Source organism: Micropterus salmoides, unplaced genomic scaffold, assembly GCF_014851395.1.
Source record: "Micropterus salmoides isolate LMB-PRFRI ecotype aquatic unplaced genomic scaffold, ASM1485139v1 Ms_hic_scaffold_20, whole genome shotgun sequence".
Classification (NCBI taxonomy): domain Eukaryota; kingdom Metazoa; phylum Chordata; class Actinopteri; order Centrarchiformes; family Centrarchidae; genus Micropterus; species Micropterus salmoides.
Genome location: NW_024041151.1, coordinates 20,406,874 through 20,419,410, shown reverse-complemented (window position 1 = coordinate 20,419,410; position 12,537 = coordinate 20,406,874). Strand labels below are relative to the sequence as shown.

General features: G+C 37.9%; 1 protein-coding gene across 2 annotated transcripts in view; it reads right to left on the bottom strand.

The window, feature by feature from the left end:
* Positions 1-12,537, bottom strand: part of mmp17a (matrix metallopeptidase 17a) — a 92,994-nt gene that overhangs the window by 16,464 nt on the left and 63,993 nt on the right. For both annotated transcript variants that reach the window (XM_038734324.1, XM_038734325.1), the window contains one exon: positions 7,752-8,038. In XM_038734324.1, coding sequence (XP_038590252.1) covers positions 7,752-8,038 — 287 coding nt within the window. The remainder of the gene's footprint in view (positions 1-7,751; positions 8,039-12,537) is intronic.

The window sequence follows — 12,537 nt, the reverse complement described above, 5'->3', positions numbered from 1 at the left end:
CAACAGAATACTGCACACAGCATATTTTTCTTCCCTACAATCGTTGCTGTCCAGCACAGCAGTAAATTACTTGACAAGAAAATTGCACACTCAAAATCTTAGACACAGCTCCTCTTCCCTCACTCTCAACATTTCAAAATTAATCTGCATCCTTTTTGGGCTGTAAGAGGAAACAACAGACGTAGAAGCAAGAGATGCAAACAACAAGGAGTCACAATGAGACATGATAATGAAGGTTTTCACTATGAAAACATGAGTAGTATTAGTAGTATTTTATAAATCATTAATTACTTTTAGTTTAACTGCTACTATTTCAGCTTCAGCTTTGACGAGATCATCCTGCTACCTAAAGTTTGTGACTTTTGTAGAACCAACACAACCCCTGTTTGCATGTTTATCCCTTTTATGCATGAACTCTATAGGTTGCAAGTTAAGAGGCGTGACAGACAGCTCTGGTGGCTGTGAGTGCTGTTAGGCATGTGGTGTAGTGAGATAACTATGGTAATACTGCCTGAGCCCCTGGGCTGCCAATCAAAACTTGAGTGTGGAAAGACACCTAAAGAGGCTGCAGGCTATTAAAGCACATTTCCTTCGATGTAATGCTAAAAAAGAAAAACTCCTTGTCTGGCTCTGCTGAGCAAGACAAAAACTGGGGTTTAGAGATTTAGATTTGCAAATATGTGAGTGCTAGCGTGTCAAGCCAAGCTAGCTTAGAGCTCCTTGGTGGCTAGGCTGAAGTCTGCATTCAGTTAACCTTATGTTGGCCTTGACTTGGCAACATCTCAGTGCTGCGCTCTGTCACAAGACAAAGGACAATTGGAGACATGCACTTGCGCTTACAACACCTGGGATGATCAGAAGCCAAATGCCAACTCTAATCTACAGGAGCACATGGTGCAGAAAGGAAAGGTAGATAAAAGAAAGGGTCGAGGGGGAGAGAGCAGGGATTCAGAACAAAGTAGGTACCATGTCATCGTATTTACAGTACATCAGAGGTTGACAGAAAGAAATCCTAATGCCTGCGGACAAAGTCAGAGCTGAGAGATTTAGCTGGATGAACGAGACTCATAGAGTACGACACTCGTGGCAGAAAGACAGAGAGCAGGAAAGAGAGAAAGACAGACAGAAATATATGTTTAGAGTAAACAGAAAGCAAAATGATATTACTGCATGGTAGAGGTAGAGCTGGGTAATAAAACAATAATGATAATTATCACAATTTAATTTTCCTCAGGAACAATATAATAAATGTTCAATATATTGGCAATGAATGTTTGATTTAATTCATTTGAATCAGAAACTAATTAACACTTAATTTTTCTGTTAAGATATTGTTGAGGAAAAGGGACTGAAAAAAGATTTACTAATCATATTTTTTGAAATGTTTGTGTTGAATGTTCTACCTCAGATTTGTGAAGTGATCCACTGTTTGGCATCAAGTGTTTGTCACGTTCTGACCAAAAAGAATAGTTTAACCACACAATTAACCAGCTGGTTTCTTAAATTTTCACTCAGGAGCAAAAATCTTTGCCCAGCCCTGGGTAGAGAGATCAGCGACTAATTAACAAATTATTTTCAGGGCATCATAATATACTGTAAATATAATAAATTAAAGGGTACTGCTACCTTGAAAATAGCTTGATGTATCCAGAATGCTACAAACACAGCTTGAAGCAATTGGCTAAAAGTTTAATAAGGATGGGATACCATATGGTAGATGCAAAGAAGCAGGAGCACAACTAGCCTAGGGCTATTCTTTTCATTTGATGTGCATCCTTGTAGTATCGTGACTTACATTACTTAGTGCCATAATGACTCTAGAATCAATATTGGTATCAGCAGATTTGAGGTATATTATTGTTTTTATTATGTTTAAAGCAGGGATGAAACAACGAGTGCTTTGATGAAACAACACATTCACCTAATTTATTCAGGAGCATGTTGGTGAAATTAACAGAGGATGATGATACAGAAATTCCAGCACCCCCCAACCCCTCCTTGTAGTTTCACAGGTCTGGAAATTTGTTGGATTTCATCGTTTAAATCAATGAAACAAAGTTTGATATGACATAACGTTGATTCTGAGAGTTTAATATAGTGCAAATTAGCAAACATTAAGAGTCTCAGTTTTTATGGAACTGTTCAAGCAGAAGAATTAATTTATTGGTTGCCCTTTTTTTGCAAGACTGAAATGATTCACAAGCTCCCTAAAAACCCATTCTGGTGGCATCTGCAGCCAGAGCTGACCCACAAATTCAGTTCCTGCATTTTTACCCTGACAGTGATGCTCTAGTACTGCTCAGACCTTACCCCTTATTCATTAAAACTCAAATGGGGAGATGATCATGAATATTAATATTCCTGAGGAGAAATGTACTTGAATCCTTGGAAATACATAAAAAAAAAGGTGTCCTGAAAAATGAAAATTAGACCTCTGCAATTTGAAATATTTATCTCCATGGCTCCAAGAAGTGACTCTACAACAGAAGTCAGATTCTTGAACTCTCATTGATTTGTTATGGCGTTACGCTACCTTAAATTTGGAAATGTTGAGCAAAAATGAGTGGGTAATTTTGTGGGTAAATTTGGTGAGTGAGTAAATTGGGTAATTTTATACCTGAAAAATAAACTTGTCAGTGCTCTCTGGTGGACAAACTATGTAACGGCAACATTGTAAATTACCCCCTGCACTGCAACTTCTTGTTACTTATGTGCCAGGTTATAGACGGGTTTCTGTGCAACATCATCACCGAGATGCGCGCAACCAGGAGGCAGAAAGCAGCATTCTGTCCTCGTGGCATATCAGTTTATACGGCATATCTAGCAGCAGTGTTGGGCAAATTACTTAGAAATTGTAATGACTTACTTTTAAATTAAATTACTTTACTTATTACTGGGTATTAAAAGTAAATAGTGACGTTACTCGTTACGTTACAGTTACTTTCAACCACCGCACCCCATCCTTAAAAGTGACGGGAAACCTGTTCAGCAGCGGATTTTAGAAATGAATCCACTTTACTGGAACAATAATGAACCTGCGTAATCTATGTTGATGGATACAGCAGTTGACTACAGTCTTCTGACAGGTGTGACACCAAAATGTGTGACCTATCAGATTCTGTGACTACACCCAAACGACGATGTTTTCCTAACCATAACCAAGTACTTTTGGTGCCTAAACCCAACCACACTGCAACCGCTTCACATCGTCAACGAAGCCTCTGGTGCTTAACTTGCCATTTGGGTCACAGAATCTGATAGGTCACACATTTTGGTGTTACACCGGCTACCAAAGCACTTTTGCTCCCTGGCTGCGTGCGCATCCAGTACTGTTTATATACAAGAAACCCGTCTAGGCAGATAATCTTCCAATGTATTTAATCAGGCTCTGTTATTGTTATATGTAACTTTCCCTTTTCAGCTAGTCTGTATTTGTTAGGAGACACTGTGATTTTGGCATGCCCAAGGCAAAGTGGATACAAAGAGCTATTATGGCTATGATGTCATGTCAAAATTAAATGAGAGGAATGAAAGTCTCATCAGCTTTTAAATTATAAGTAATTATTTGTGTTAATTTAGACAAGTTGACAGCTCTGGAAAAATGATCCTTTAAGCTACTCAACAGACTGGACGGCCGCTATACAAAAAAGGAGATGAGGGACTTTTACATCAATGGTCCAAATTTAATTAGTACAGTGAGCAACAGTGAACATACAGGTGCACGTGGCTCAAAACAATCAATGGGTAAATGCTGAGAAAGAAGAAAGGATGCAACCTGTTGCTTTTCCTGACCAGCAGACTAATAGAAAAGAGAAAAGCGCAAATCAACACATAAAATGAAGACAAAATAATGCTTGTCTAGTTAAATAAAAAGAATTAATTAATTAATTAATAAGAAGAATTTAATATCTATCAACTTTTCTTTATGGTCCAGCATTATAAAAATAACCAGATTCACCAAAACTATCAATATGAAATGCCATGTGTAACATGTTAATTCATGTTTTTAAAGTTGCTATAATCAATATTTTGATATGAAAGGTGCCCTTAGATATTTCCTAGTAAACAAACAAAAGTTCTGTTTACATTGATAGATAGAATTTTCTTTAAAATTTCAAATCCTGTTTTGTTTATATCCATGTTTGCTAGCTAGCAGTCTTCTTCGTTCCTACCTTTGTTGGACTATTGCTGCAAATCTTGCCGCATTACCGCCTGCTGGAGATCAGCAGTATAATGTGACTCCATAATTTGGAATGTGTATCGCATCACCTGTGTGCGCGCAAATTCACGTGCATCCTTGTGTGCATGCACGAGATGAACACAACGGGGACTCACTCACAGCAAAACAGCTCCATTGTGCTGCTAGAGGTCAAAAACATTAACATATGACTACTTGTAATTCCCAAATCCAGAGAGAATTATCACATGACCCTTCAGTTCTGCTCAGCCCTACAGAGCGTGTCAGTGTCAGTTAGCATAGTATTTAATTTTACAGGCAGCAACGTTACGGTTTTGGTTCACTCTCACTACTCACACTTTTTCCGATGCAGTAGGTGACTTTTCTATGAAAAAGCTCTAAAAATCCACATATTCCCCTCAGGAGTTAGTGGAGACCAAATATAAAGCCAAAAGGAGACTGAATATTAGACTTGTCAGAAACACATATTTTTCTGTGTTTGCTGGATGTGTAAATAGGCAACTTTTTTCCTAATATGTTTGCCATACCAACTTTCATATCATAATATGTAAATGTGTTTACAGGTCATTTCTGCACTGCCAAAAACATCAGATAATGCATATTTAAGAAACAGAAAAGGGAAAAATAATAAGAAAGGAAAAGTATACTGTGACAGAATCATAGGCGGCACTCATTGTGTAGAACTACAACGCAGTATGTCATTTATTACTAAAAGTGCATTGTAAGTGCTTTGAAATGACCTAAATGTCAGGCTGAAACATTTGAATACCACATCGCTTTACAGCTACACAGTTAATTGGGTAGCTATTATCATTTCCAGTGCATTAAAAGAAAGAGAAGATTTGAAATTCTATAATTAGCAAGTACTTTGGCCTAGAGGTAAGTCCCAAATTGCTTAAGGCATTTGATTAGACAGTCTCGAAGTAAGCGTAAGAGAGCGATCGCAAGGGCAATATTTTGTTTTTATAGCGTACATATAATGTTGTCTCTGGTATACAATCTATATATAAAAATCACATAAACCTTAATTCTGTTAAAAAAAATCAAAAGGCAGCAGTTTACAGTGCAGGTTTGGGTTTTTTGGAAATAGACGGCTCAAGTGCCACTAAGGAGTACAGCCAAAAAGAGGCAGGTGCCTGATTTACAAATGAAAAAGTATGAAGTGTTTTATTTGATGCACATTTCTTTTATTGCCGAGTGAAAGAAGTAACCTTGGAAGCAGGAACATCTATCAAAGTAAGATGATTCACAGCCAGTGTCTTTTCACTCTCGCTCACAGTAAAGGCTGTTTTTAACAATGTGGTTGTCTTCCATTAGGCCACCACAGCTCAGTAATTTATGCCTGGAAACATGACTCTTTGCACAGATAACTGTCTTTGTTTTATTTTACTGTTTAAATCATCAGTCATTATCTTGGAAATTTAGATTTTGAAGAGAGAATAAAGATAAGAACACACTACTGACCCCTCCATCGTTCACTTCCCAGCTCCCTTTCACCAAACCCCCATCTATGCAGATAATTCTACTACAGCATCATGCTGTCCTGCCACTGCTGCAGCGTGCTTGGGGGTCTAATTGGAGCAGACTGAGCGGCTATAACAAATGGTGCGCAGCTTTAACAGGGCAAAAGCAAAGAATGGAAATGAACACAGGTCCTGGCTGCATCATAGACTCACCAGCTGGTACAGTCATTGTCATCTACACCCCGCTACAAGCTTTAAGTTTCATCTCTAGGGAGCAGAACAGCATAGTGGACATGTGACCCCCGAGGAGCCTAGTTTTCAGCCTGAGGAGTATGTACCATGAAGAGTTGTGTCTTTTTTCTGTCTAAAATCAAGTGATCATGGTATTTGCACACATATGCATCACTTTTCTTGGCTTGCAAACTGTAGACATAAGTGTCTGATCTGCATGGGTAATTATAAAGTGATACCTCAATAGTGGTGGACGAAGTAGGAAGGTTTGACATTTTGGGAAATAAGCGTATTATCCAAGAGCTAAATACGATTTTGAAACCACTGTGCTATAGCCAGCTTAGCATAAAGACTAGAAAACAGGTGTAAACAGCAAGCCTAGCTCTGTCCCACTCCACTCAAACGTTTCCTTTGAATACTACAGTGTGAAATTACTAAATCCAACATTTTAAAAATCATTTCAATAAAGTGACTACAGAAATATGAGCAGCAACATACATTGTTTATTAAAGGTAAAAGTACTTATTCAAAATGTAGTACATCGTGAGGTTATTTTTACTGACTCATTAATGTGTAAGCAGCATTTTGATGTTAACCTGCTTGAGGTGGCGTTAACTTTATAGTTTATTGTTTAATCTGAAACATGCACTGTTTTAGATAATAATCTTGCAGTTAAGCAGTAACTCCAGCTGTCGAAATGTGCAATATTTGTCTCTGAAATGTAGAGGAGTAAAAGTATAAAGTGCAATAAATTACTTTAAATTATACTTGAGCACAGTACTTGAGTATATGAACTTGTTCCTCGAATCAGTTCTGATTCCAAATCCTTCACCACAAACCTTGTCACCGCTCGGTGACATTCATCCACTTTCTCCAAGCTCATCTTCCCGTTCGTGGTTTCTTGGAATTTGGTACCGACTCTAACCTGCAACTGTTCTTGATACCCAAAGCTATTATAAAGGCAGACAGATTTTGTGCACATATTTCTAGACAAAATAGCATGTCCACAACCCTGGAAATCTAATCACTGTCATTGCGTCCAATTTTTGATTGCAATTGGAGCTGTGGTTAGGTGACATCACAGATTATAGTGTTGCTTTGAGGTCTGGTATAGACATATTCCTTTCAGCTTTTTATTGCGATAAATCAAAATAAACATTTTGGTGTCAGGTAAAAATACATTTATCACTCTAAATACGGTGCTTTGGTCTCTTTTTGTTCTTCCCTGTTTCTCTGTTGAGACATTTCAAAAAATCAATTCTTGTGAAAACCCTTTAGCATAACTTAACAATCAGGTGGGATCAATATAAGCCAACACTTTTGTTGAAGCTAAAAACAAGAATTCATGGGCGTATACTTGTAGATTGTTTGTTGTGGCAGTTGGAGGAAATGAAAGGACGCCTTTTATGCCTCCTAATAAGCTTGTGATAACAATCACCTCTGCTTTAGTCACTACTCTGAGTCCTGTATCTGAAGTCATTGTATGTTATATTTATGGTTCTAACATATTAAATATTCATTATAGAATCTGGAACATGAACAAAGGGTAGAAGCTCCCACCGCTTGGCTCCAAAATCCAATCAGCGATCTTGTTTTGGATATAGAAGTCTTGGCGAGCATGGAAGTTCAAAACAGTTTTCAAGCTCTTTTTCATTTTATAGTACTCTGGGAGTCTCTAAGACAGGTTTTGGTGAGATGCTTCCCAGAATATCACTCCATATCCACTCTCCCTCATCATCCCCGCTATCTTCTACCCTTTGTTTTATTCAGACACACACTGTGTTTCACTAATTAATTTAATACATGCATATTTGAGCGCATGTGTACAACACTTGACACTTAAAAGCAACGTTCATCACCTGGAGATCTGAAGGTCCAGGCCTCGTCATCATCAAAGTGCGTGTCACCAGCTGTGAACCTCTCTCCGGGGAAAAATGCATGTGCCACGGTGCCCCCCGGCCCGTCAAAGGGATATCCATCATTGTGGTCGGCCTTAGTGAAGTCGATTTGAATGTCTGCATCACTTCCTGCCACCTCGTGGAAGTTAAGTGGTGCAATGTCACTCCAGACCTTCAAGGCGTAGTACATCAGGGCTCGAACAGTGTCCCTGCCCAGTAGGGCCGAATCCTTAGGGAAGGTCCTCACTCTGAGAGAAGAAAGGAAAGACAGATATGTTACATAAGAGAGGAAGGAAAATAAAGTAGGGGTTATTACGGTTGATACCAGATTTTCACTCTCAGGTCTTGTGTTTACCTCCTCAAAAAGTCCTGTAGCAGTTTTCATCAAATTCACCTTTCTGCATAGACATCACTTTGCATGTATCCTTGGCAAACTTCACAAAAATGTCCTCTGTACCCACCAAATGCTTAAAGTAATATACAAACTTAACCCCCTTTAAGATACATTGCCCAACAGTTACTAGAAAAATAAAATGTAATAAATGACTAAAAACAGCCTGAATCCTCACACTCGATCTTTGAAGTACCATTTTCAACCAAGCTACCAAAAAAACTGGTCTCTTTTCAGATGATATTTTTCATAATCTATAGCAACCTTTTTTGGTTAGTTTGTTGAGACTTTGGTGCCCATGGTGTTACTGTATTAAAAAGTCACATAAGTTAATAACATGCCTGGTTTTTTTGCTGCCAATAAAGTCAACTCTTTCTGTTTGATTTTTAGTGCAGCTTTGGCTGGAAAATGGACCCGGGCTAACTCACATAGCTCTTAACTGGAATATTTTGTTCCTTCAAAGAAGAATGTTCTCTTTTCTGTTTGAAAAGTCTAATACAGTACTTTAGAGCATTCGGACTGATTGAAATGATTGGCTAGCCTACCTGCCTATCTACTTACCTGTGCGCACTATGCTTGTGTACTCCTTGTGCATGAAAATGTGTTTTGGAGGGAGCACTGAAGGGAGGGCGTCGGATTGTTTTGGTTGGATGCTTCCAAACCTCAAGCTGTCAATATGATGTTAACGTGTCAGATTTACCCAAAAGCCTTATTTTCATCTGCAATCCCTGGGTAGGTTGATGAGGTATACAGATGTTGTGGTGATACTTGTTTTCACAATGAATGGACAGTGTTTGGATTATATTGTTAATGTTCAGTTCAGTTTTCCCCTCCGAAATTGTGATTTAGATAAATGGTGTTGTTTACCTTCACAAGCAGAGTCTCCTCTGTTACATATTGGTAAATTATTATTCACAATAAACTATGAACATTAGCTCCTGGACCAAATACCAACTCCTCATCTGTGTTGGAGCCAAGGCAGAAACTCAAAAGACCTCTCTGGACTTTCCATTGCTTCAATACAAATATTAATTTCTTTCCATAGGGATGTAAACTCTCCTTGCATTTTAACACGGCTCTGATGTGTCTAACGTTTTTCTTCCTTGGGGCTAAATTACCCTTCTGCTGCTGCCGATCATTCCAGATTTTCACAGTTAAGCAGATGACACCACCGGCATCAACCAGTAAGGAAACTAGGAGCCCCTCGCACTTTCAATAGCTTTACAGACTGCTCTTTATGTAGAAAGTGTTACATGTCCTGAACACAGGGGTCATTCCATTCTAAAATATCACGGTTAACGGCTGACAACCCGACTTAACCACTTAGTCAACACGCCATATTAAGTGGACAAGTCTAACTATTTCTGGCAAAACATCTACTGTACATTCCAGGTCAGAAGTTACCTGCAGCTGGACGTGTTTGACCCTTCAAGATCTACTGACAAGATAAATATCGGAAACCTATCCAACAAAGTTGTGAGCTGTCTTTTGACCTCTTCAGGGGTTTTCTCATCCATCTAAAAGCCATCATCCTGATGACCTGCTGATGTATTTTTCTTTTTTCTTTTTTTACAGGATAACTTCTGAATCACAACAGAGTTCTCCACCTGTAGCATTTAAGCCTTTCATCCCCACTAGCCAGAGCAGCAGCTGTTTTAGCGACTCTGTAGTGACTTTGTAGCTGAGGTTGACTGGACCTTCACTGTGAAAGTGAAACTTCTGAAAACCTGCCAGAGGAGCTCACACCAGTGTGGTCTCTCATCTTTATTATCACTTCTCAATGCACACTTGTACAGATCTCTCTTGTTTAATCTCTGTTTTAGTTTTGTTCTCATTCATCACTGCATACTTTTATTCACTCTTTAAAGTTTGTTAATCGGTAGATAGATAGACAGACTTATAGTTATATACTTATATTCTTATGTCCCTCCCCTTTTCCCATTTTTCTTTCTCATATTTAGTTAATCCCTTCTTTATCTCCCTATTTCACCTTGTAAAGTCATGTAATGTATGTTTGTGCAGCATTTAATTAATTTTCTGCTAGGGTATGAAGCATTATAGGTATTAGAAAGTTTTCATCCTAGCTACATAAACCTTTGCAATCAGTATATATGGGCATATTTACACAGTGGCTGATGTTCAGAATGTAAAAATGCTATTTCTTAAATTTGGAGATAGAGCAGATATAATTTAATGGGTACTTGAAGCATCTATAATCAATATTTACATATTAACAATGGAGTCATGTGACTACTTGTATGTGAAAGTGGTCACTGATGAACCCACAGAAAATTCTCACCCGACTCGGCAGCTCGTGTTTTGGTTTTCCAGCCTGCTACTTGACTGTTGTTCCATCTCATTGCTCTCTCAGCTGTTTTCAGCTACTGCAGGTCGACGTTTGAGTTTTTTCAGACTACACTCAGCCACACCCCATAATACAGCCATTGGGTTCTCTCTCTTAGAGTCAAGGCTACTGTTGTACATAAGAAAGCATAGCAGAGTAATCCCATGAACAGTCTTTCATGATTCAGTATATAAATGTAAAAAATATGTCTAATGGAGAGGAGCATAATCAGCCCTTTGGTAGAAAAAGAAAACTTTCACCTCTCACATCACTTCTTTCCAATTTAATCCTTTCAAGGTCATTTTTGTAGCTTGCTAACATCATCATCACAACCTTCAGCTTACATTGGCTGATATTTTCTCCTGCTCCTCACAGCAGTGAACACTTTAGCTGCCTGTTGTTCTGCTGCTACCACAATGTCTTTAACATACCCAGTGATGTGAATGAGCTCATTAGTGCAGCTAATTAATGTATTAATTAGCAAATATGTCTATGTCAACATGTTGTCACAAAACACATGGACGGTATTAGCAACATTAGCTTAAAGCAGTAAGTAGGTAGCAGTTTGTAAATGAGTTTTACCTCATTAAGATGCAAATGTATGCACCTAGTCGCTTCAAAATCTAATCAGATCACCTATTTTGTGTCGAGACCTGTGGTGTACAGTAAGTATGATTGTGTTTCTTGCATTGATTTGTTGACAAAAATGTGCCACCTCGGTCCACTTATTCATACTTCCATAGCGTCTGACCCTGACGGTAAACCACAGTTTGCCAAGGTCAACACAAATGGCTCAACCTCCACAGACAATTCACCTGCTTATTAGTTCTAATTCAGATGGACGACAGTGGGTGATTGTGTACCTCTGTGTGTTTGTGTGTTTGGACAATGTTGATGAGAGAGAAAGATGGAGAGGCAGGGTGCATGGTTTTGTCAGTGTGTAAGTATGTATGTGCATCCAAATGTGTGTGCCAGCTTTTGAGTGTGGGTATGTAATTGTAGGTAAGTCAAGCCAAGGTCAGAGCATTCCTGCCCTGCATCGCAGATGAACGGAGCAGTCCTAGGAAACTGCTTGTGTTTACATAAGGAGACACTAGGTGCATAAAAAATACACCAGGTGTCGAACAATGGACCCTCTGGTGCCTCCTTTAGATTTGGATAACCTTACAGAAAATGGCAGGGATCTTGTCAGTTTGTCATCTTACACCTTGATTTTAACAACCTTATTGATTATGTTTTAATCAAGCGACCAACTGCGTTCAGATCTGATGTTTATTAAACAGCTTGTCCTCATTAATCCCACACCGGTGTATTTTGTATACATATGTATGTTTTTTTCTTTGTTCTAGTGTTCCTCATGTCAAAGTATTTTTTCTCCACTGCAGACAAATTGTGTGTAATGACAATAGCACAAAACAAACACTGCGGCATTATATATACATGTATATATATTCATGATATAACCAATGAAGCAAAAATCTATTATTTGTATAAGTAAAATTTAGAACATGGTTAAATATTTCATCCAATCAAAAACTTCAACTGACTAATTGTTTTTGTTTTTCAATATTTCTGCTTAAGTTATTAAACAATTCAGGTTCTATATTTTATTACAAGGTACAATAGAATGTCTGACAATGTAAATACAAAAGGTCATTACAAACGTTTTAGCATGTCTTTATATGCTGATATATTTACCTTATATCAATCTTAATGTATTATTTTACTTAAATGACCAGCTGTTTTTGTAAATGAGTAACAGATATGAATGTAATAATTATATTTATTTATTATAATATATATAATAATAATATCACGACTAAAATATGACAACAGTTTTCCTGAAGAATATTCTTGACCAAGAAAAGTCAAGACTGCGGTTATGATGAAATAAAAAAATGCTGTAACAAAACACTATTAAATTATCCTTTAAATAATGAAATATCTTTTACAGTCATATACTATATGACCCATGTCAAAATAATATTTTTTTCAGCTGTGGACATGCCTGC